Source organism: Amphiprion ocellaris, chromosome 16 (genome assembly GCF_022539595.1).
Source record: "Amphiprion ocellaris isolate individual 3 ecotype Okinawa chromosome 16, ASM2253959v1, whole genome shotgun sequence".
Classification (NCBI taxonomy): domain Eukaryota; kingdom Metazoa; phylum Chordata; class Actinopteri; family Pomacentridae; genus Amphiprion; species Amphiprion ocellaris.
Window position 1 is genome coordinate 18,945,421 of NC_072781.1, and position 25,551 is coordinate 18,970,971.

Consider the following 25,551-nt stretch of genomic DNA (forward strand, 5'->3'; position numbering starts at 1 on the left):
CCAAAATGTATGTGAAGGCTTTAACACTAGCCCAAGAAAAAATCTCTACAGAAATAATATAGTATATCATATTGTTTTATATCATATCTTTTTGAATCACATCACATTTTAGCATATTGTATTGTATTGTACCATAGTGTATTGCAGCATATTGTCTTGGATCGCACTGTATTGTATCGTATTGTACCATAGTGTATTGCAGCATATTGTCTTGGATCGCACTGTATTGTATCGTATTGTAATGCATCATATAATACTGTATCGTATTGTACTGTCTTGTGACCACTGACCCTTAACTTCTTTGCGTACTTTTTGTAATGTCCTTTTATTGTGATCCATTGTCCTGTGTTTTATTGTATTTTTCACTGTTATGTTTTCTTTGTGTACTTTTTGCAGTGTGGTTTTATTGTGACATATTGTCCTATGCATAACTGTTATGTCTTTTTTCTGTTTTCTATTTACCTGCCTAGGGACTGCGGATGTAAATTAGCACTGTTGCTATAATTGAGCATATTTACATCCATTGCTCTTTAAATAGATGTTCATTAATATGCAGTGTCCCTATCAAATAAAGAAACAAATAAAGTAATTTATTGCATTGTATCATATCCTGTTGTATTGTGCCACCCAGTTGACCCTTGACTGAGAAAATAAGAAAATAAGCTTCATATGATTTGTCAATATTATGGAACATGCTCAAACTCCAAGAAGGCAGGGGTTGTACAAAAATGCTGTTTATATTTTAATTTCATAAGAATACTACCTGATATTATATCTCAGAAGTCTTTCCAGCCTATTTCACACATCTCTCTTCAGATTCACCCCAATGCTTTATGTCATAAACACAGCAGTAAACATGATATTGAATGTTACATATGAAATACAGTGGATCACAGAACTCTAACACCTGAAAAACTAAAACCTTTAATAGTGTTTTAATGTTCGATATTTATACTTGCATCAACACAAGGGTGAGAATTGCAACTCAGTGGAAATGCAAACTGCACACTGAACTTGCATTAGTACAAAAATGCTCCTCAGGCCATAATATAATTTAGAAATAGATTTTTTCATAAAGCTGGAGTTTATAATGAACTAATTATGTCTGTAGGTGAACTGAGACTGAAAATTATATCACTATGCTATGAAAATAATTCTTCCTGTAAACCACCAAACATAATTTGCATATTGAACATTTACAATAGTTACACACAGAAGCTCAATTCACATCTATTCTCAGAGACATGATGTGAGCAGACAAACAGCACATTTTTAATGTTTATTAATAATTGGAACATAATCAGATAATAACAACATAACAGTGATAAACACTCATTGGTTTACATAATCAGACTTTTTCCACAAAGACTGCCATTACAGTGAATGAAAATGTGATCTGTTATCTGACACAGGACATGCTCACAATCTACATTAAGCCTCATGTCCTTTCGCTGGAGTAGCACTCACTAGATGATATTTTTCATGTAAAAAAAAAAACAAAGACAAAAACAACAAAACAAGAGTATGAAAACTGCTCACTGAACATGTCTGTATTACTTTTCTTTGGCAAGAACAGCTTGTGGGAGAAACAAAATAAAAATGGGTCTTTGACATTTTGAGGAGCACAGTCCTCTAAAGTAGAAACTTTATATTTTCAGAACAAGTTCAGCATTTTGCTTTTGTCCATTCAATCCCAGCTATCTACAACAGGTGATGGTAAAGACGTCCCCTTTAATTCCTGGGCTGGAACAAGATCTTCACAGTCGCACATTAACAATTGGAGGCTATTGTAGAAGCGGCACAGGCACTTAAAAGACATTGACACTGACATACAATCTGGTACAATAGTCATGCAGTGATACAATTTGGCTAACATGACCCGTGAGGTATAATTAACATACTGAAGAGCTGAATGAAGCACGGTCTATGTCGATCCAGCCGGTTTTGCAGAAAAAAAGACCCCAGTTTTTAAATGTTGAAATACCCGTGCAACAGAAATAAAAGGGAACCAACTTTAGCATCAGATTGTTTATGTACAGTCTTACAGAAATATACACATCTACCAATTAGTCATCTTTTCTACAGTGTCGGTTTGTCTTTAGCTATCAAGCTTGTCCACAGCTTTTGCGGGTGAGGGCAAAGCCATCCAGTTTGCATAAACACTATCATTGGCATATCTTGTAAAGACTGGATTAGTGGCATCATGTCTGTTGAGCGGTACCGGGCTCTTCTCTGGCCAGTTGGGGTATGACATGCCTAAAAACGAGAACATATCATTTTTCTGCACTCAGTGAAAGATAAACAGCGTGCAGACAGTAAGGCTTTCAAATCTAACTCTGTAGTGCCTGTCCTGATTTGATTCCCAGTGCAGTAAACGTACAGTGTTGTATGAGGTACATAAGATGAAGGATAACATAATTCATTATTTATTGGCTTTTTCTGTAATGTATCAAAGCTGTAATGTTACTTGTGACGGTACATTTTACTGAGAGCTGCCTTCTGCTAACTGTTCAGAATTGTAGATGCAAGTAACTCGTCCAACATGGCCTTTATTTTGAATCAATGTCGGCTGAGAGTTGCATTCAAAAGCCTTACTGTTTCTCTGTTCAGCATTGTGGAATCATTATAGATTAATAGCTAATATACATTAGAAAGTCAGGAAATTTAAGACAATCTGGAATTCAAACCACAATGAGTGATTGATTCAGTGAGGACCTGTTTCAAATGTTACACACTGTTTCCTCCAGTACAAACAAATAATGAAACGATGACAATGGAAATGTGATGGAGTGAAAAAAATGAGCTATTTACAAATTAAATGCAGAGGAAGTATGAGTATGAGCATATAAGTTAGAATGAAGAGTATATTCAGTATTTACAAATATAGTATTTTTGGTCAGCATTCATGTACATTAGAAGCAGGTCCGAATAAAACAAAAAAAAAGTCAAGACACAAGATCTTTTTTTTTTCACTGAGCCTCTCATTTACGATGAAATGGGAGATATGTCAGCAATAATCAGCAAAAGGCATGCCTAGATCACAGTCACACACACTTGACTACGGAAAAGCCAATCACAACTTGCCAAAAAAGAGAGCTTGTGTTGTGTGTCCTGTTTCTAAAATCGAGTAAATGCATGGGAGATTCTACCATAGAGCTTGTTTTCAATCCATGTGGAGGGGAGGGTTCGAGGGAGAGGGGTGTTATTACAGTCCACTAGTGGTGTGTCCTCTTCAGAGAGGGCGTCGTCGTACAGCAGGGCATCGGCTGGCGTGGACGCCGCCAGGTCCAGATAATCCTAACAAGAGCAGATGACGGTGTGATTAGGCTGATTAGGGAGCAGAGGAGTTACAGAACGCTAAGACTGAACAGACACGCAACACTGACGGCAACATCCTGCAGATACTGATACAAAACCTTCCCTTTAATACATCCACTGACTTGTCCACTACCTCTTTTTGATACCAGTGAGCCTGCTGTACTGTGGGATGTCTGCACTCCCATCCATGTAAATGCTCTATATTTAGCTTCACTTCAGCTGCAGGAGCCTGACTGGTATGCTCTGTGATTACACTGCCCAAGGCCACATTTAAGGATTGCTCCTTAAACACTAATTATGGTACGTACAGCGTGTTGGAGGAGTGACAGCTCATATCACACTGCAATTGTATGTGTGCTCAGCATCCAGCCAGCAGTGTGTGCTGTCCAGCAAAAATAATATACTGCTCAACTGGAGCCAGCTGCAAATCTGAGAGGAGTGGAAAGTAAAAAAATAAAATAAAATCTCTAACTCCTGACTGTCAGATCTCAGTGATGCATCACCAAAGTTTTGTGAAAACTCTGCCAGTAATGCACGGAAAGAGGCTGATTAATAGCCCCCCTTATTTCTTTCCAGTGGAAGAATATGAATAACTTATTATATTTTATAGCTTCAGCATACCCGACTTTTCACCATCATCTTTTCCAGTTCTTTGCTGATGTCTGAGAATGTCGGCCTCTTATCTGATTCTTGTTTCCAGCATCGGAGCATGAGGTTGTACCTGAGGAACAAACGTCACAGCAGGTGTCATTTAGTCCTCTGCACAGATACATTTTCCACCTCTGACTCTCCTAATGTGGAGATGTGAGAGCGGATACGATATGATGAGTAACAGAGTAAAACTCACATTTCCTCCGAGCAGTTCTCTGGTCTCTCCATCCTGTAGCCGGTCTTGAGGAGGTTAAATAATCGTTCTGGAGCGATACCTGGGTATGGATTTCCTCCCAGGGTCACAATCTCCCACAACAGCACACCAAATGACCAGCTGCAAGAAAACACAGTAGGTCGTAAGAGCGGGCATAGATTTCATTGTTGGATACAGGAAATACATGTGCATTTGTTCATCCCAAGACAAATATGAAAGAGGCGGAAGATGCTTCTTTTGAAACCCACTATAACATTACCAATAAACACACTGTTACCGGTAGCAAGACATGTTTTTCAGCATCTTTTTAAATCTCAAAATATGAAACATGAGCTCATATAGCCACTGAATCTATCATGGAAAACACAATAAGATCCATATATGTTCCATTAAACTTAGAATAGTCACCTGGTGCTTGAAATTTGTGTTGTCCTTTACTTAAATAAAGACATTTCCACTATAAATTGGTGCAGAAATGGAACAGAGTAGTGCATAAACATTCACCGGAATGCAGGAAATGAAGCATCTAAAACTTCCAATTTAATATGGAAGAACCCTTCAACCCCCAACCTCCTGTGTCCCCTCCAACATTCAGATGAAACCTCCACCCATGCTCATAATCATGTTTCAATAAACAGAGAATGAGATCATCTTCTTAGCTGCACATTGCAGAAATAACCTTATTCATGTTCATGTAGTGAGTTAGGTTTGATACAACTTTAGTCATAAAGACTGGAAACAAAAGTAAACAGCTTGGCAGATTCTGTTTGTTGCTAACAAAAACTGTGTATATTGCATCATTAAATCTCACAGTGTATCTCATTTGTTTGATGTAACAAAAAAATGTGAGAAACACTGCAGTTTTATGAGTATTTTATAGCTTCAACATACAACACTTTTACTCTTTAAAAATTTTTATGACCTGTTTTTTCAGTTGTTTTCATCAAACAGATTTAATTATCAAAAAAAACTGTGCAGTTTATTGATATGTAATTTAATTTTATCGTGCTGTATTTTGTGTATTTAATCTTTTACACGTTTTCATTTTTGTGTATAAAGCACATTGAATAACCTCTGTGTGATAAGATGCTGTATAAATAAATCTGCTTGCTAGTAGGTGGTTATGTGGTAAACTACTTCCTAAATGGTAGATGTAATTTCATAGAAACCTATAAATTGTTGTTTTCCACTTCAGATTTTGTACAGATTCAGTTAGTGAACTTTACTCATGCTGACAAATAGATTTTGCCACTTTTGGAACGACCAAGATTTGTTGCTTCTCCTTGTTTCCGGTCTTAATGTTTGGACTAAGATGACTCACTGTAGATAGCGCAGAGGGGAAAAAAATATGAAACTATACGACAATTATACTCACACGTCACTTTGTGTTGTGTAAATGTGATCAAACAATGACTCGATTGCCATCCATTTAACAGGTATACGACCCTGGTAAATACAGAGAGAATTTGTTGATTTTTACTTTGAACATTGCTATAAATGCACCAAAACGAATCATTTCCTGTCCTTTTTCTCTACCTTGCTCCTCTTAACATATGAGTCCTCTTCATAAACATCTCTGGAGAGGCCAAAGTCGGAGATCTTCATCTTCCGTCCTTCAGCTACAAGGACATTTCGTGCTGCAAGGTCTCTGTGAACAAGCTGTTGGGCCAACATGCTCATTTAAAGTGACTCACAGTGATTACACAACCACAGGATTTCAAATGCTCACAGTACACACATTGAAATGTCTTCAGCTCCTCCAGTCCAAGTTACATTTAAACACATCAGCTGACACTTCTACTCCTTCCAATGCAAGAACTTAGATTGAATCAACTAGTGTCAGCACTAACTCAGCCTTCAGTGTCCTTTAGCCATTACACTTTGATTTTAATTGTTATTTCAACTCCTTTTGGATTTTGAATTGCAGGAAGCGTCCTTCTTCACAAAATCTTTAGAAGTTTCTCAAATACCTTCATTTCTGCCAGGTACTGCATGCCTCTGGAGATCTGCCATGCGAAGGAGATCAGGTCACCCATGGTCAGAGCTCTGTCGTCTGGGTTCTCCAGGTAGCTGGAGTTTCGGTTGGCATCCCTGCCCATGTAGCTCGGGCCAACTTTCCGGCTCTCACGAAGGAAATTACGGAGTGACCCATACTTGGCATACTCAACGATGAGATACAATGGACCTATTCAGAGAAATGCAGCACTCAGACTCGATGTGCAACACACATGCTGTCAGAGGACGTCGGGAGGACTGAGGCTTACCGTCCTGGCTGCACGCTCCATACATCTTTATGACGTGCGGGTGGTTGACTTGCTTCAGCAAAGTGAATTCTGACAGCAGGTCACGTAACTCGCTGTGTGAAGCGTTCTCTGTTATGGAGGAAAATGGGAGACTGTAATGATAAAACCATTCATCTCCTCTGACACTTGCTCCTCGTGTATCACCACCACTTGCGCGGATGTCTGCTGTTTGCCTGGCTGGTCTTACCTTTAAGCATTTTCACAGCCACAGTGGTGTAACCAGCTTTTCCTTTCAGCCTGAATGCTGTTGCCTTGACAACTTTCCCAAACTCTCCTTCTCCTAAAGTCTTGCCAAGTACAAGGTTTTTACGAGGAAACTCCCACTTTGGATCCTCCTGTTGAAAGATGGTAAGGACATTTCTGGTTTCTCAAATGACCCAAGATACAAAACAGAGGGGGAAGAAGTCTGTGACAGGCTGAGAGTAGCTTACAGGTATTTTAAAGGTGTCTGTCTCAATGGACTCCTGCGAGCCTCGGCGCACATTGTTGGCAGGAAAGCTGATGGGATAGGCCTGAGCCGGCCGCCGGAAGGTCATCTCAGCGGACGCTATTGGGGGCTTTGGGGAGTTCTTGTGGTAGCGGTGGATGAAGTAAGAGGACAGGAGGATGGAGACGATGAAGGAGAGAAGCAGAGCCGTGGCAATGATGGTCTTACACATGTCATCGCATATCACCTCTGGAAGACAGGATGTTGTACTGTTACTGTTACTCTTAAAGAAAGCAACAATCAAAGTATTTCTCAACAGTTTTGAGGGATTTATGACATCTCACCTTCAATATCTTCCTTCTCACAGAAACATTTCTCAGAGAAGCAGTAGCAGGTTCCATAGCAGGCCTTAATCCCGTTCCCACTCAGACCTCGCTCATGGCCTCCGATAACAGGCTCCTCTGCAGAGACAAATGAACTGTGATTGCAGTTCACATAATGCAGAATGGTCCTCATTCCATATAATATACAATATGTGTTAGATCAGTGCATGTGTTTCTTACTTGTGCAGTCCTGTGGACATATTGACATGTCTTTGCTTTCCACTGCATCACAAACACTATCTGGACATGTCCGCAGGTCAGGGGAGCATGTCGAATAATTTTCAGATATTCCTGAATACAAAGGAGAAAAAAAGTTGAGAAAATATCCATCTGACAAGCATCATAGATTGATGACTAAACCAAGAGTATTTTACACACACATTTAAGTTTTTTAAAGTTTTGCTTGTTTTGGTGTTGCTCCTCAACAGTGCAACATGTGGCAGTTTTACTGTCAGAACAGTATCAGGGTGTTGTTAGTGCTTGTTTTAACTAAATGAAGACCACATTTTCCACAACTCTTGTTGCTTCCTGTTGCAAAAAGGATGTTATTGAAAAGGATGCACATGCAGCATCTGGGCCTTTAACTCGTTCCATCACAACCACTGAGGAAAACATATTCTCATTTGGTACTAGTGGAATTATTCCAGGATCTCATAATTAATTCAATTAATCAGCGATGTTAAAATGTTATCTGATCACAAATAAACACAGCTTTGATTTGTTTTGAAGTGTTTGGTAAATCAGATGTACCTTTGTCAGTGCCTTGCCTCCACTGGCATCTCCCTGTTGTTGCCCCCAGGCCTCGCATAGACTCACAGTCTCCTCGCTGTCGGTTCTCTGCACAGGACAGGAACTGCTGGCTCTCCTGACTCGCCTTGTTTGCTGTGTACAGCAGAGCCAAATGCACACATAACCAAAATTTTAAAGGACATGTGGGGGAGGCTGCACGTGTCTGCACATGTCTGCACATGTGTTAGGACTGAATTAAGATTTAGAAGTTCGAAACAATCTCCTTAGCAGCATAAATTAATCACTGTATCCTTCAGTGTTCAGTGATGTAGATTAAATATTAGATCATGAAGTGAACAATCAAACCCTCTGTGTGAAACGTAAACTGATCTCATGCTGGGACAGTTTTACCTTCATCTAGAATGATGTGGACCTGAGTGCTGGTCTCCAGCTGGGTGTGTTCCTCCTGGGCTACCACCAGGTACTGCAGGTCCTGACATTCTGGTTTGCGCAGTGCCTCTGAGTCGTTCACATACAGCAGCCCCCACATCCCGTCTGAGGCCTGAGTGATGCTGATGGCTGCAAAGCAGGACTGAGACTCAGCCGACATGTTCTTATCTGGGACCTCGAGTCGGTATGTGACGCTGAAACCATCAAACTCCAGGCAGTTTTCCACACAGACTTTGCCAGCCTGAGAGGAGACAGAACAAGAGGCTGGAAAAATCAAAAATCTAAATGGTAGTAAGTAATTAAAGAGGAAGAATGATATACACCTACGTGGACTACTGTATTACAGAGATGCTGATTAATTAATATCGTTTATTTTTGTTATCCAGCAGGTGGCAGTCTCTAGGTATGCTTTACAGTAAGTCAATGAAGTTTCCATTTTTTATAAATGGCTTTGGTTTCCATACAATGAACAGAATAAACACTGTTTAAGACTAAAGATTTATTCTTATCTTCTTACTAGGGCATAAAATTGCACTTCAGTGACATCAAGGTAGGTACTAGACTGTAGAGAAGCAGCTAATGAAGCTTCCAGAAGTTTCAACTGTCTGCCGACTTTACACAAAATTGTGTACTGTGCTTTACGGACACATTTATCATTTTACTGAAGAGAACATTTTAGTTTCCGTGCGCTAAAATAAGGGTTACGGTTATGTTTTATTTTGAAGCAGTACAGTTTACTGCCAGTGTTACCTTTATTCTTTTAGGCATGTAGTTGAGCCTTGTTTTCTCACTTTTCTGTGAAATGCTCTTTAAAATAGTTTTCACCACCTATAAAGTTTGTTTTGGGGTAAAACTTTATTAAGCAGAATAAGAGGTGGATGTATCAGGTTTACCTGGTAATTATGTGACAGTGCATCACAGGTGATGTTCTGGAGTAACACAAAAATAACATAACTAGAAGTGTAAAGAATTACTTTCAACAAGGAGTAAAAAAGCAACGCAATCCTCTGCCTTTAAAAAGTAACAAGTAATATGTAATATATTGGGTTTTTTTTGAGTAATGACTCCAACACCGACTATAATGTGTATAACTAGATATAACTGGATAGGCAAATCAAATGCAAATCACAACGCATCAGTTCATTCATTAAAGCATGGAATATTATTTTAGCCTTTCCGCCTCAGACCAGCAACAAAAACCTGATATGAGGCCACTGATGCCTCATATCAGCTTTGCCTAAACTTTGTTACACATTTTTGCATTAAGAGAGGACTGTGGATTTCGTGAAGTGAAAATGAATGATGTTTGATGAGTAATATTGAAACTAATGACAATAATGACAAATACATTCAGTGTTTGCAATGGGAAATAGTGTGATGTCTTAATCTGTGCACCCATCACTGACACTGAAATCACAATTAAGAAAAGACTTCATAAACATGGCTATCATTAAACATAGAAGCAGATTAAATCGAACGTTACAGGTTTGTATATTAGCATTCATGAGCACCTGTGCATAAACAGAAGCTCTGCGTGTCAGTGTGAAGATATGCGTTATGTTGGGGAAGCGGATGTGGACCGGTAAGATGGTGACGTTGAAATGCAACAACACTGTTCCCTCCAGACCAGGATAGGTGGTGTCATTGACCAGGTAGTCCAGCTGCACGACACGATTCTCCGTCACATACAGGTTCCTCTTCAGGACCAGCTCTGAAACCAAGACAAATGGTGGAAATGCATTTCTCTGTAATTACTATGACAAGATTCGCTTCAGCAGCCTCTGGATTACTTACGGTAGTCATGGACACTTTCTCGAATGCCTCCAACAGCAGCTTTCTTTTCACTGAAGGTGCCTTTTATGTCAAATGTGTCCTTTATCCAAGGGTCATTGTTGAGCAAAGTCCCCACATACTTATTGTGAGTCTTATCAATGGGAAAGATGGGCGTTAAATCCCTGTCAAAGACAAACAAGGTGCCAAAAGATCCACCCTGAAAAAAAAAGTCAAAGTGAGACAATTGAATTGAATGTGAAGATACATTTATGCAACATTGTGTCTATAAAACTATTGGATCTTCTCACCTTTGTGCGATTGTAGCTGATGATGATGTCTGCTGTGTCTGTTCCGTTCACATATGGTGCGTTATCATCCTCATCATTGACATAAACATCCAGGGAAGTTTCCACCTTGGTAATGAGAGTCTCTGTTCGGACTGTGCAAACCAGCAGCAGTCTGTAGCATTCGCTCTCCTCTCGGTCCAGTGGAGCCATTACCACCAGCTCTGTGGTGTTTTCATTCACAGCAAACGGTGCTGGAGCGTCTGCAGAGGAACAACAAAACAGTGTGTCTGCAGCTGTGTCTGCGGGTAATAATACACTGTAATTTCTTCTTCTTTTTTTTAACAGTTATTAACTGCAATTTTTTAAAAGAATTACACAGAGTTATTTTTACAGATTTTCCATATTTTGTTATACTAGAGACAATACCTAGCAAAATGACAAAAAAGGTATTCATTTACAAATGAACCAAACTGTAAATAATGTCTGCATCAAAAATCTGCATTTCTACAAATGATGATTTGTTCTTTTACAACTTTTGATGGTAAAATGACAGTATTTAAACTGTATTTTAATCAGCAACAATATATTTATTTTGTAAATATTTGCTGTTATTTGAAAAAAGAATTGTATTTAGGATCGATAGATAGTACATTTTTTTAGCTGTTATTTTCCAGCTTTTTCCTGTTGGTTCAAATACAGATAAAATCTAGTAAAATTACAGAAAAAAAAGTTTGACTTTACATGTTGACTGAAAACAAAACAACAAAGAAAAAAACAGGTCATGAAATTACACAGTTTTACTGTATTTATGTATTTAAATAATGTAAAATATCATTGTTTTACAGATATTGTTTAACATTACAGTATTCCACAGTTTATTTCTATTGTAGTTTTTTCCTAGATCCTTGCCGCCAGGTTATTACTGTTTCTTTTTTTGTTCATAGTGTATACAGAGATGGTATAGGTGTATTTAAAAGACTATTTTGACTTTTGCTGAACAATGTAAAATAATGGAATCATGCTAAATGCATAATTAAAATACTATACTAAGGACAGAGTAACACAAGCAGAGGAGACTCACTGATTTGTGCTCTACAGCATTGTTCACCTACAGTTTGCCAACATTATTCACCAATATGATGCTCATGAGTGGATTTTGTTTAATTGTTGAAAGTGACACATTATGCAGGTTCATGTATTCTGGTGAATTTTATGCAACAATTTGTGAATTTCTCCATCAATTTAAGGCAGAAATGTCTTCATTTGTGTAAAGGAAAGCACAAAATTCAGGAGACATATCCCCAGCATCCACCCTGAAATCTTCACCAGTGATGGTCACATAAAGTCATGTCATGAAGATCATGGGAGACTGCAGCAGTAAAAACACTGACTGAATCAAGCTTTGGTGCATTTTATTGCTCATGCATCAAACTTTTCATTTGTCTAAGGAAGACTTTCAGAGGACAAAGTAGTCCTCAATGTCTCTAACCTGATTCCACATTGTAGGTAATGGTGTAGTTGGGGCAGATGTTGAGCCTGGTGAGGCGTCGGAGCTGCCGGAGGGCTCCAGGGAACCTGTTTTCCATGATGTGTGGGTTGGAGGTATCTCTGTGCGGGAAGCAGAGCTCCTTCATATCTGTCTGAGCACACTGAGGCATCGTGGCGTTGACAAAGTCCAACATGATCCGAGCAGAGTTCTTGTTGCCACACTGGGACTTCTTGGTGAAGTTTGGTAAAACCATGGCATGCAGAAACAACTTCTTCACAGACCACGACTTCTGATCTGATGATACACACAGCCAAAACAAAAACAGGAAGCATTTTAATCTCAGACAGAGAGTGCTCTTTTTGATGACTGTACTTTTCTTTGCCTGGATGCAATTACATTATCATCCTGAAGGCAGAAACCGTAACTGAGAGCCAAAGCGTTTTTAGTATGCACAGAGCATAGACGTCAAGAAACTAATTTACTCTCATGTGCAGAGGATACCTGGCACCAAAATGGGGCTATGCATTACCATCTATAGGCTTGTATCCAACTCACGTAGCAAGGCGAAGTCGCTCTCCTCCAAGGTTTTGTTTAGGGATAGTACTCCAGTGCTAATGTCCAGGTTGAACCAGGAGCTGTAGGCCTGACGTTTGAGAGGACTCATCCAGCACAGGTAGAAATGTGGCCGCTCAGAGTCACTGTCCAGCATGGCATGGACCTGGAGAACCGGCGTTCCTGCCAGCTGTCCAACGTACATCGTCTCAATGTACTCATTCTGAGGGAAATACAGCCCTGTCGCTCCTGCAGAAAGACCCATGAAATAACCAGATGTATAAAAACAGGCAGCCAAGTGAATGATGAAGGAACCTGGCTATATTCCCTTTAAGGAAAAAACTGACAAGAGAAAAATAAGGCCTGACACTAGTGCTAAGCCCTCATATTATTACAGATCAGTTATCACACATCGCTTACTGGATGTTTAACTGTGGCAACAATACCCACCGACAATGCCGTCTGGCAACCAAATGGAAATTAACACATACATGGACTATGACAGGTCTAGTTTTTCTTTCCTCCTCTGATACATCTTTCATCTCCTGTGCTGGCGGAAATTGAAAGGAGGGCTCAAATGACACTTATGCAGCCCTTTTAATGAATTTCTCAGATGGTCAATAACATGTGGTTTCCGATTCTCCTTGTGTTCACCTTGAGAAGTTTAATTACAAGGGATAACATGATATGGAGGAGAAATGAATCATTACCTGCCAGAGGGGACTGTGGGGTGTGTGTGTGTGTGTGTTGGGGTAATCCATAAAGTGCTATAGCAGACTATGTGTTTTACAGGAAAATGGAGATGCAAGTGTTCCTCCTGTAATTATATCCCTGTATGTCCCTCTTTGACGATGGTACGCCATCATTTAGAGAACGCACTAATGTTATTAGCAGACAGCAAACTAGATTTTCTATTTCTGCTGGTGCAGTTTAGGCCTCAGCTCTGGTTTCAGACATTGATTTAATTTTGCTGGGCTTAGATGACAGGAGGCCGAGCTGATGGATAAAATGTGGCCGTCCTTCCTGAAGGATGGAGATACACTCAATGAGTCAGCAGACCTTTTTATTAAAAGTGTTCCTGGGACAAAACAAACAACAGGCCACTTGTTTGTTAATGCTGCTGGGTCAGTTTCACGACAGCCAATATTTTAGGGGCGGTTTTCCTCTATCTATTACAGCCAAATGAAAACTACTAATGCCAATGCTTGAGAAATGCATTGTGTTTGTACCTGAACTAAAAAGAATAAAGCTTCAGTTTACATTTGTTTTTATTGACCGGTACAGTTTTTTTTTTAAAGTGTTAACACAGCAAATGAGAATTCTCACTTTTGTTCTTTTATCAAGCAGGCTATTTAACTATCATTTCTGAGAAACATACTGACAATTTTGAAAATATATGAAAAAAAAGCGGAGAAATAGCCTGCTGCAAATTCAAAATCAGGTCAGTTAAATGGGCTGTGGTTGTTTCTGTTTGATTTATAGAGTACAATATAATTGTTTAAAGTGAATTTGGGATGATATCAAGCAAGAGACCAAGCTGAAGATGTCAAGCCAGAATGTTTTGTGAGGGAGCATCAACAAAAATGTAAAATTAAAGGTGAAAGACATGTTTTCAGTATTAAATAAACAGATATGTCATTTGAATGTAGTCTGACTTGAAGATATACAGATGTTAAGGGAAGGACATTTAATGAACAACACCTGTGTGTAGTTGACAGAGAGGATGAAGAGTGTATTTAAAGCATTCTACTTGTAAAATATTAAAATTACTAATGGAATAAATTGCACAGCGGTCCGAGATCAAAATGGTTAAACCTTATTCTGTTTACTGGAGGTTACTTCAGTAATGATAGTTGTAACATACAAGAGGAAGTCAGCACGTGATTAAATGGCTCGCTGTAAGAAAATATTGCAAGCAAAATGCAAGACACTTGTACATTTCTGTACCTAAAATGGCCATTAGAGGGAGCCCTTATCAAACTCACACAGGTCCAAAAAGAGTGAAAACCTGCAGCTTAATCATAATCAAAATACATTAGATTGATGTCAGTGCTGTTTCATAATATGATTAAAAAAAAAGAGGCTGAATTCATTAATAACTTCAACAAACTAGAAAATATTACTTTTACAACCCTTTGTGAGATAGATAAATTAAATTAATCTACAGAAATCTTACACGTGGAAAAGTCATGAATCAAATGCAGCAGATGACAGCAGCTCTACAAATAAAACCCAGAGAGGATCAACGTGTTAACCAGTGGGAGCTGAACGCATTTATGATGGCAGGCCTTGGCTCTGAGCCACAATGGCTGGACCCCATGCAACACAATTCGTTTATATCATTCAAAATTCAATTTCTTTCTAGGACAGAAGCCAACAGAAAGCAAGCAGTTTATATCATAACCAATTAATTAAATGGATCAAGCAGGCTTCTCCAAGCAAATGGCATCTTTGGTCTATGAAGCCATGATGACGATTTTCCAAAGCTTGACTCATTACCTTCCCTCAATGATGTGCAAGAACGACGCAAATACAGCTTGTGATGACATTTCACCGGTTATAACCATGTTTGGATCTTAACTGAAAAACAAAAGCTGCAGTGAAGGTTCACTTCTATGTCTTGGAAACACTGAAGGATACCCTTTTCTGATTTTGACTAATAGATGGACAATAAGCTGTTTTGGCAACAGACTTTGCTCTACCATAACTCAAAGTGTGCAAACATTACAGTCACAAGCAGACATTTTACAGCCTTCAATCACCTATAAAACTGATGCTGAGCTTCCACACATAGTGTCATTTCTTCAAAAGCTGGAGTAAGTAATTTTGCAAACAAAGGCGATGTTTGAACAGAAGGAGTCTTGTAGCAATCCGTGTTTACAATAGATAACATGTCCGGCTGAGCTGATAGCAAAACTGAACTTGTACAACACTGGAAAAAACCAGTGGAAAACCCTCTCTCTCATCTGAACACATATGCTCTAACTGGTTGTTGCTGATGTTTGGAGTGTCTATCAGTTGATTATGTCTCTGTGTGTCTGTGTCGTCTCATATTTTATATGTGGAAGAACAAAAAGGACACTAGCTCATCACAAAATCTGAAGCCATGTCCTCAGTCTGCCACAGTGTGTCTAGGACTGGTCAGAGCTGATAGGGAGGGACGCCCTCTCCATCGTCCCAGACAAAGGCAGGAACTCAATTAGCTCAATGCGTGCTCCGGCTGATAGATTTACCAGCTATGAGCTCATGTGCCAGAGTAACCCACAGGCTTACTAATCTACCTCTAAGTCTCAGTGAAACAAAACGTGCAGCTCCCACCCAGACGTCCTCACCGAGCACCCTTGTCAACAACATGGCAGATCAGGAGAGGTGACCTGGCCTGCTGTAAGATTTATTCCCCAAATGATCTTATCTGCAGGCTGGAGCTTCTGTGGTGAGAATTCAGCCTCATGCCCTTTTCTCTCCCAAGGTCAATGTGCGCTGTATCTGTCCCTGGTAACGAGCGATTGGAAAGGCAGTGTATCTGGCAGCAGACCAATCAATAACCATACTAATCAACAGTGATGCTGATTGTTTTCCACTGATGAGATGGATGGGGAGAAAAGCTGATGGCTGCATGGGTGCAATCATCTCCACTGCACAATATATGAACTGTCACCCAGTGCAGGAGTCCTATTTAGTGCTCACATTAAGGTGGAACATATTAGCCTGCCTGAATCAACCCCATGACAAGATTGTTATTGTGTAAAATCGGCTGACGTGGAGAAGATTCATCCAGCTTCTGTCTTCTTCCCAAAGCCTTTTCACTAGTGACACTACTAGCTAACCCAAAGCATACTTAATGAAAACACTTAAGTTGACAATAGCTCCCTACTTAAAGTTAATCTTCAGACTTTAATTAAACCTCTGTGGATCAGAAGTACATATTTAGAAGTTGTTTTTTCCCCATTAAAATAATCCCCTCCTACCTTAAAATGGCTCAGATGTAACTCTACACTGTTGCTTCCTCTACAGCGTCGGGCTCTATGAAGTCTTTGCCCCTGCTGCAGCTCAAGCACACCTGCTCACCCACAAGTCTGCTCAAACACTGTAAAACTAATCTGTGTTACAGAATAGCAAGTTGTAATATTAGAGTAATTCAGCCACACATGTTTGAACTGAAAACTGATTCTAAAGGAAAAATAATGATACAGAAAGTTCCACCCTGCAAGCTGGCAGGATTGGTTCCTGAGGCTTGTTACATATAAAACCCTGGAAGTCTAAATCTGTGTTTTTCAAACTGTCATCAGCATACTGCAGTTTAAAGTGGAAACACTGGTGCTGACTGCCTATTTCACCTGTGATTTGTGATACAGCACTAATAAAACCCACATGGACATAATAACTAGGTAAATAACTTGATTTTCATCCAAATGGGCCTTTAAGTTTCACAATTGTGATGGTTAAAGTTGTACAATGATTTATAAGATACAAATATACTTTTGTTGCTAAGGAAATGTGAACAACAGCCTTTGCCTATGGGACTGTCACTGGTCACTCTCAATCTGTACCTTTACATCACTGAGGAGAGGCTACTGGGACTTTAAAGAAAGCTGTAAATTAGATATAATATAGGAAATCTTTACTTTAAATCTTGCAGAGGCTAACAGTAGCAAAAAGTAGAAATTGATTCAAATGGTATAAATGCAGAAATACAGCAATTATCCTACAATCAAATCTGAACCTTTCTCATGTGTTGAAGCTGTTCTAACATCCTCAGTGGACTCTGTGGTGAACGAATGACAAAGCACTTGTTATCAGTTCTTGTAGCTGCTGTACGATGTCAAAGAGGATTGTCAAGTTGGCATTTTCTGTTGTTGTCTAATTGCTGAGGCCACCAGACCTTTCAAAGTCGATGCTGGATTCAGCAGCACAGTCGGCTATTTGTAGTTACAAAGTGGATGGAGCTCTTAAGTGTTTATGATCAGGTCTGAGTCCTGCACAGTTAAAAACATCCTCAATTCTGATAAGTTCTTCAGTCAAGCACCCAATGTTGAGGCCTTAGGAGCCTTGAAGTTCCAATTCTGTTAAACTGTTTAGCTCAGGTACTTTTTGTTTGACTCAATCATTTGCATCCTCTCAGCCACTGGGGTTCTTACACCATTCATCATTACATTACTTTAAAAACATTACCTTAAACACAGTATAATCAATAACAACATTTATGTTTTTTTTTTTTTTATATATATATATATATATATGTATATATATATATATATATATATATATATATATATATATATATATATATATATATATATATATAATCCTTACTTGTGTTTTATTTGTAATCATTATAACATATCTGTAAACCAGTTATCATATATTCCATGATTATATACAGATTCAGTTGATTAGATTTTTTACTTTTAGCTCTTTAATCAACTTAACCTCCTCTTACTGTTGTTCTCTTATTTTTCTCATGTGACTATCTGCTGTCTGTTATTGGTAACTTGCAGGTGGAATAGTTGATATTTTTGACACCTGTAAGGCAGCCTAAATTTGGTCTCACGTTGCCCATGAAAGCTTCTGAGTCTGACATCGATGTCTGTCTCTCTGGTCCGCTTGTTTAGGAATCTATGTGCACTGCCACCGAAATATTACTTCTCCTGTGTGGGTTTAATTTCACAGCCAGCTCTGCAATTTAGCCCATCAATATCAACGTTTCCAAATAATCCATCAGCTATTACAAAGTAGCTGTAGCCAGCAACATTAGGGAGCAGTTCAGCCAGTTATATCATGGTGATATAAACGCAATAAATATTATAATCGCCCTGAAACCTATCCTGATTACTCTGCTTCCAGAAAAGTAACAGTTATGGGAATGGTTCTCCTCACAGATTCAATTAACTAAAAAGCTGCACATTCAACTATAATTCCACTTATGAAAGCTATTATTGATCATAATGTTTTGAAATCTCTCCCCTTCGGTTTCCTGTGCCATTATGCACAATTGCTTCATCATATCACATTGGATTTACAACCTGGATTTAATATAGTCATGACTGTGATGCTTCAATCTCAAAACAACGAGGTGTAATAAAGAAAGAGAGTCATTTCCGGTCATCATGACACAGTCATCAAACTTTTCATCAGAGTAATAAGATATCTGATCTGAGTTTGGAGGAGGCAGTCAGGCTCCAGGTAGATTACTCGGTTTACCATGAAGCATACCGTAACATAATAATCAATTACCCCATAATGTAATCCAATTAGCCCTCAGAGAATACAAGAGCTGAGATCCAATGAAGCATGTTCATCAGTCATCAAGAAATCTAATAGAACATCTCCTTGGGGGTTAGCTGCAAGTACAAATTCAGTTTGAGGATTCCTCTGGGGATGACTGTGGCATCAAAAATTTAACACGTGGTACATTATGGAGCTCCAGACTGAGTTTGATGCAATAGTCATTAGACTGCTTTGATAAAAACTGTATCTCCTCATCACAGCAGTAGGAAAAAGCCACCAGATTCACTGACATGTACACAGAAGAAGGCAAAGAATGGAACTGCCTTTGGCAAAATACAGTCTGATCACTATAAATAGTTCACAGCCGCAGGTTTCATGAAGATTTCAGCTTAAATTAATAATTTTGAGAATCACAAACAGCATCCAACTAAAGAGAAACATACAATCAGCACCAAAAACAACAACTTGCAAGAGTCTAGTGTCATGCTAGCAGCTCTCTGAGATTGTATGAACAAATGGCAGCGTTTTGTGTAATTGGAAATGATTTATAAACCACCAGCATTACTGACTAACATGCAGTGTTTTTCCGGCTCAGAATGGACCTTTGGGGGTGACTAAGCCTGATAGTAAGATAAATCCATGTACAGTAAAGGCAGTGAGTCACTGTTACCTTGTTTGGCAGAAACCCATTATTTTTTATTTCTGAACATTTGATAAACAAAAATGTCTAATATGATCAAGCAACTGAAGCAGCAATTAACAAAACTGATAGAATTAAATATTTTAGAAAATTTTTATTTTGATGCTTGGATTTTCTTTAGCACTGGTTAAAACCTATTTGGAGGTGGTCTTTAAAATTTCTGTATGAAGAAAGACTATGATCAGAGTGTCATTGTTAATATTGTCATATTTAGCAGAATTAATATTTGTAAAGCATGTATAGTAACATTTACTAACCTGCGCTAAACACAATGGAAGCTGAGGCTGATGAGAACATTAGTCATGCAGCTATTGGACAAATCAAAATCTCGACTATAGTGCTCAGAATAAAGTCACGGGATCATTAACGTCATTTGGATTCATTTTCTGGGGACTATAAATGTTTATGCGCAATTTTATGGATATCTATTAAATAGTTGAGCTATTTTGTCTGGTCCAAAGCGGTCAGAGAAAACAAAGCAAAATTCCTATCCTAGATGTCCTGCTAATATGACACAACCACAGATATAACACATAGTGAATATTAGTTAAATTTACAGTATAAATCAGTGTTTATACAAACTGAATTAACTACTAAACTCTGACAGCTCAACTGTGTCACAACACCAGCTTCCACAGCGAATCTGGAGGATTACAGTATGGAAACAAAGGGAGGCTCGTTGGTTCATGGCAGGGGATGGAGGGTGCTGATCTTCCAGCACAAATGGAAGTGAAGCTTTCAGGGTTTCTGGCACTGGCAGGATGGTGGTGGAAAATGATTTCCAACATGTTTACTTGTTTCAGTAAAATGAAGGATGAAACAAATGGACACAGAAGGATGCCAGGGTGGGGCTGGTGGAGGAGGGGCAACCAGCAATATGCACGAGAAGCAACGACTTTATTAGAAATGAGGTTTTGATTTAAAAATATATTTCCCAGAATGGTTTGGTTTGTTTAGAGTAATTGCAATAAATTTGCCAATTAAATTTCCATTGGCAATTTCTGCATTGTCACATGGACCATGTGGACTGAAATGAGCTCACCTTGTTCTTTTGTTTTGTTCATTGTTGTAAATAATGGGTCAAACACAGCGTGCACCACTAGGCGACTGGAAAATAACTTGTCAAGACCCATGTGAAACGAGAGGACTAAATGCCCCGAGGGCAAAATTTCAATCAATGTCTCCTTGTCCTTTCACCACAGCAAATTAGATTCTATCCATGCATGAGAGGGAAGTGTGACCCTGAACTGACTAGAGGATCAGGCACAGGGCTTTGACAGGTACGAGGAGCACCCATGCAACAGCAGCAGCAGCAGAGCGCAACAGTCCACAATTAAAGGCCTCTCACCGGGTCACAAACCTAAAAGGATGACTGCGCTTTGACCAAGTTTTGTGAATAAAAATAATTTAATTGAAAAGTTGAAACTGCTACATCTGTCTGTGCATTAGAAGCAGACAGAGTGTTTACTGTGTTCACATTGACTTTTTTGACTGTCGGGGTGAATTGAGTAGAGGGAAGCTGGGGCCAGATAGTTGTGGTTTAATCACATAGTGTGGCGTTTTTTAAAAGTACATGAACCTGAAAAAAAACAACTAAAATAAACACACAAATCCCCATCCTCTGTTTTCCATAAACATAGATGCTGTCATCAAATTTCTTTTTGCAAGCACCAGCTTTGACAGAATCATAGAAAAATAATTTTTTTCCTACTAAGATATAAAGAGAAGCGCTGCAATTTAATATAAAACATAAACTCTGTGTGTATTATGCAGTTTTCCAATTATACTAAAAGAGACATAGTGACAGCAAGAGTGGAAAATTGACAAGATTTATAATGCATCCATAGGCAACACAAGACAGAAGCTTTACTAAATGATATAATGTAATAAGGAGCTAAATCAAATAGCAGCATGTATCAAATGAGATTTATTGGTCTGGTCCTTCTCAAAGCAGAAGATGCTGATGAAAATGATCGTTCTAAAGAAAGGAGGAGCAGCTAAAGAGGCCGGCAGCTTCCTCTGGGATGCAGGGAGGTCATCACCAAGGATCAGCATTGGGTTAAGGTTTCACAGGTCAGAGGGCAAAGTGGGGTCAAAGATACAGTAGCAAGGTCACGGTAGAAGATAAACCGATCAATGTTTTTATGTGAAAACATCTGTGGTTCTACTTGTGGAAGTGATGGATTACATGGACATGTCTGTTAAGAGGATTGGTTAATTTCAATAAAGGCTTAGTCACAAAAGGTACTTATTGAGTTTAAACTCACAGTTTTTTTTTTTTATATTTGCAAAGCTGCCAACCCATACTGTAGGCCTACATCAGTTCTTGAAACTAATCATAAAGCAGTCTACATCTAAATCACATGACTCATTTCAGTAAGCTCTCCAGATGCTCACCAAGGCCAAACACCAAAAATTCGATTCCTAGCAAAGCCATAACTAACTAAAAGACTTTTGGGATGTTTTCCTACATGAGTGACTCCACAGTCTCCGACTACATCAGCACAGAGGCGTCCCAGCTCCCAATTCACTCCGATTTATGTTCTGAACTGCTTTACTTCTCCTACTTAACTCCAGCCTTAAGTGCAGCGCAACGTTGCAGCCACATTTCCAAATGCTGATTACTATTATAGGGAATTCTGATTGCCAATTTACTTTGTTTGATGACCTCAGCAAAAAACACCAAACTAATCAGAAACCTGGAACCTGGAACAGTGATGATGTAAATGACCAAACATGAACCACTGCAACTGCAACAAACCCTTTATTTTTTAATTCTACCTAATACTAAATGACTTATATGACAATGAAAATCCACATTGGAAGTTATGTTATAAAAAAATGAATCAAAAAGTAATTAGAATATAAGCACTGGCACATTTGTTAAATCATTTATTACAGAAAACTGGTATTTTATAAATAAATGACATCAACAATCACAAGAGCTTCATAAGTGAGACTAAATCATGACCCTGCACAGTGACATTAATCTGATGTGTCATTTTGAGGAAGTTAATGTCGGAGCGTTGCAACGCTGTGTGCACTTGTACAACAGACAATATTTTCCTAAAGAAAACAAACAGGCAGTGTTTGCAGAGAGATAAGAGCAGCTGCTGAACACCTGCCTGCTGCTCGCCTCTTCTCCTCCCTGAACCAGTGTGGGTCTTTTGTTGCAACAAACAGGCAGGTGATGGGTGCTGCATTTACATAGAGTGTAGCTTTCAGCACCTATTTAATTACCATCACACCCTTGACATATGAAATCCAACTACTTCAACCTTGTTCTTCCATAAATATCAGGAGAAGTGCCAGCTTCAGGGACAAGACATGTAGAACTAAGTAGAGATGTGGATCTATTGTATATGTATGTTTGAATTGACATCACTCAGGCCCACTGAAAACTACAGAGACATTGCATTCAAGGTTAAAGGTTCAAGGTTACTTTATTATACCAGTGGGTAGATTTGTTTTGCAGAAAGATGTTTGGATTTGGCAATCCATTACGAAACATGCATAGATCCTGGCAGGCAGGTACTTGATCGAGTGAGAAGAAGAGCGAAGAAATAAGCTAGAAAATGAATAAAATAAAATAAAGCACAATGTCACTACTTATTATTGAGCTCAGGGACGGTGACAGAAACAAAGCTTTGTCATATACCTTGGGAAGAAACTGAAATTCACCTCATTTTTAAGAATACATAAAGCCATCCTCTGTACCTGTTTAGTGTACAGAGCGGCTGGACAAGACTGTGACTCACCAATCAGGCGACTGGACCATCTCACTATTTGAGTTTTCCTCTGTAACAGAGATCTGACCAAACCAAGCCACCGAAAGATAAAACAGACTCAATAAAAGAACAATAAACCAGAGTCAAGATTTTCTGGTCAATGAGGAAATGTACAAGATTTCTGAGGCAGTGAAGATGCTGATGGCTCTTTGCAGACAGACTTGCAGTTCTCATCAAAGTTCAATTTTTCATCAATTATGGTCCCAAGGTATTTCTATGATTGTCCTTGCTCTATTTTCTGACCTTTAATTAAAGCGACTATGTGCCTGTCTTGTTGTTTTCTAAAATCAACAACCATATCTTTTGTTTTAGATATGTTCAGTTGGAGGTAGGACTCCTCACACCACTGTACAAAGCCATTCAAGTGTGGCACCTTAAAAATTTCATTAATCATTTTAACAACTCTGCATAAAAGTGCTCCCTTGGGTGATTACGTAGGCCTGTAGTTTATTAGAAGCCCCCATTTTGCAGGCATGAAATAATAGTGACATGAAAATTAACACCTTTTCTCACATCTCAATTCCACTAAGAGTCTGTCATGATAATCTTATATATAGACCCCGATCAAAGCACTGACAATAACCTCTGCTAAGACTACTTTTAAGTCCGAAAACAAATTCAGGAATTCCACACAACGTGCTATATTTGTCCAAGCATCACTTCTGACATACTGGCTGCACACTGAGATTTGTACACTCCTGAGCTATGAGAGACACTTTAAATATAGACTGCATGGAGGGATGGTGTTGGTACAGTTGGGCTGTGGGATTGTGAATGGGATTATAATATTATGATATATGGCTGTATTCATTTGACTCCAGGTTTCAGTGTGCCATGCCATGCATAACAACCAGCGTGCAATGCAAGTATCACTTTCTGCTGTGTGGAGCAGCGATGGCATTGTGAACGTGCCAATTTCAGACACTTCTTGGAAAAGCCTTAAAATCACTCAGCTTCCAAAATGCATCAATTTAGCGAAGCAATCTAGCTTCACACACGAGGAGTCGTGTATTTATTAGTTGAAATCTAAATTTCAGGTCCACTGGAAACATTTCTTCTTTATTTCTCTTCATCACGGTCAGATTTGGAGGTAATCAGAAATTTTACTAATTTAAAGCACACCTTTACGCAATTAATGGTGTTTTAAATTGACAGGAGAATGAGAAATGAAGAAGATGCTTTAAACAAAAATGATGCACAGTAACATAATACTAATGAAAAGACGCGTAAAGCAAATTAAAATCCTCTCCTCTCCTAACACTTCAGACAGTTGCGCGCATGATTAGCCTTCTCTTTTCCAAGTGCGCGACCGTGCATTTGGAAACATGTCTGAGTGCAACATCTAAAAATTGTTTCCATCTGCCTTCTTTGACTTTAACAGTAAATCTGATCTTACCTTCCAGCAGCAGCAGCAGCGCAACGACGTTTCCCGGAGAGAAACCACAACTGGACCCCATATTCGCGAACCATAAGTAAAAGTTTCTTAATGAAAACACGACTGAAAAAACTTCCTTTGAAGGAAAATGTGAAGAAAACAATAAAGCAACGGAATAAAAAAGAATTGGTGTGTAAACCAGTGCGCGTCCCTGTGTCCTCGGCTCCGGGCAGCCTGATGGAGTCCTCAGTATCCCATAGACGGACTGTGTGTGCGGCTCTGTGGCTGTTGCTGGGCTCTGTGGCTGTTGCTGGGCACTGGTGGCTGTTGCTGGGCTCTGTGGCTGCTGCTGGGCTCTGTGGCTGCTCGGGGGGAGGAGGTTCACTGCTTCACCACTCACTGCCCCGCTGCTTCCGCAGCAGCAGGCAGCTCAACATCTACAGGAAATTTAAGAGCATAATTTACCAGCAGGTCAGTCATCTCATTAACGCTCTGCAGGGGGGAAATTATTAACAATTATCATTAGAAGTGCGATGAATCATTTTAAAGGTACAAACACTTTTTCAGTGAGGTGTCAAATGTGCGCCTTTTAATCAGTGATTCATTAGAACAGACAGGTAATACTGTATTTCTGTTTTTTTTTTTCTTACTTTTTAAATCATGATTTCACATCTGCCTCAGGTAGGTTTCAGTCAGAGGCCAACATGAGGTGAAGTCTTGCCAGTGGGCAGATAGCAGGATGTTTTTGGATAAATGATCAGACAGTTCACTGCTTAGCTACAACCCAAAGCACCATGTGGATTAATTACACTTACACAGAGCTCATCTGCACAGAAATTTTACTTTGAGTCCCAAAACAAAACCAGCTGCTGTGTGACTCTGGT

The 25,551-nt window shown here is 39.1% G+C and overlaps 1 protein-coding gene across 1 annotated transcript; it reads right to left on the reverse strand.

The window, feature by feature from the left end:
- Nucleotides 1-1,266: 1,266 nt before the first annotated feature.
- ret (ret proto-oncogene receptor tyrosine kinase) lies at nucleotides 1,267-25,039 on the reverse strand. The gene is made up of 20 exons (XM_023277053.3): nucleotides 24,689-25,039; nucleotides 12,580-12,825; nucleotides 12,025-12,318; nucleotides 10,557-10,795; nucleotides 10,270-10,465; nucleotides 9,987-10,186; nucleotides 8,437-8,716; nucleotides 8,047-8,178; nucleotides 7,477-7,587; nucleotides 7,258-7,374; nucleotides 6,918-7,162; nucleotides 6,674-6,821; nucleotides 6,448-6,555; nucleotides 6,154-6,368; nucleotides 5,720-5,842; nucleotides 5,559-5,629; nucleotides 4,166-4,303; nucleotides 3,940-4,039; nucleotides 3,150-3,297; nucleotides 1,267-2,256 (listed from the first exon to the last, which is right to left on the reverse strand). Exons 1-20 carry the CDS (start codon nucleotides 24,747-24,749, stop codon nucleotides 2,099-2,101), a joined length of 3,330 nt encoding a protein of 1,109 aa, XP_023132821.2. The 5' UTR covers nucleotides 24,750-25,039; the 3' UTR covers nucleotides 1,267-2,098.
- Nucleotides 25,040-25,551: the final 512 nt, after the last annotated feature.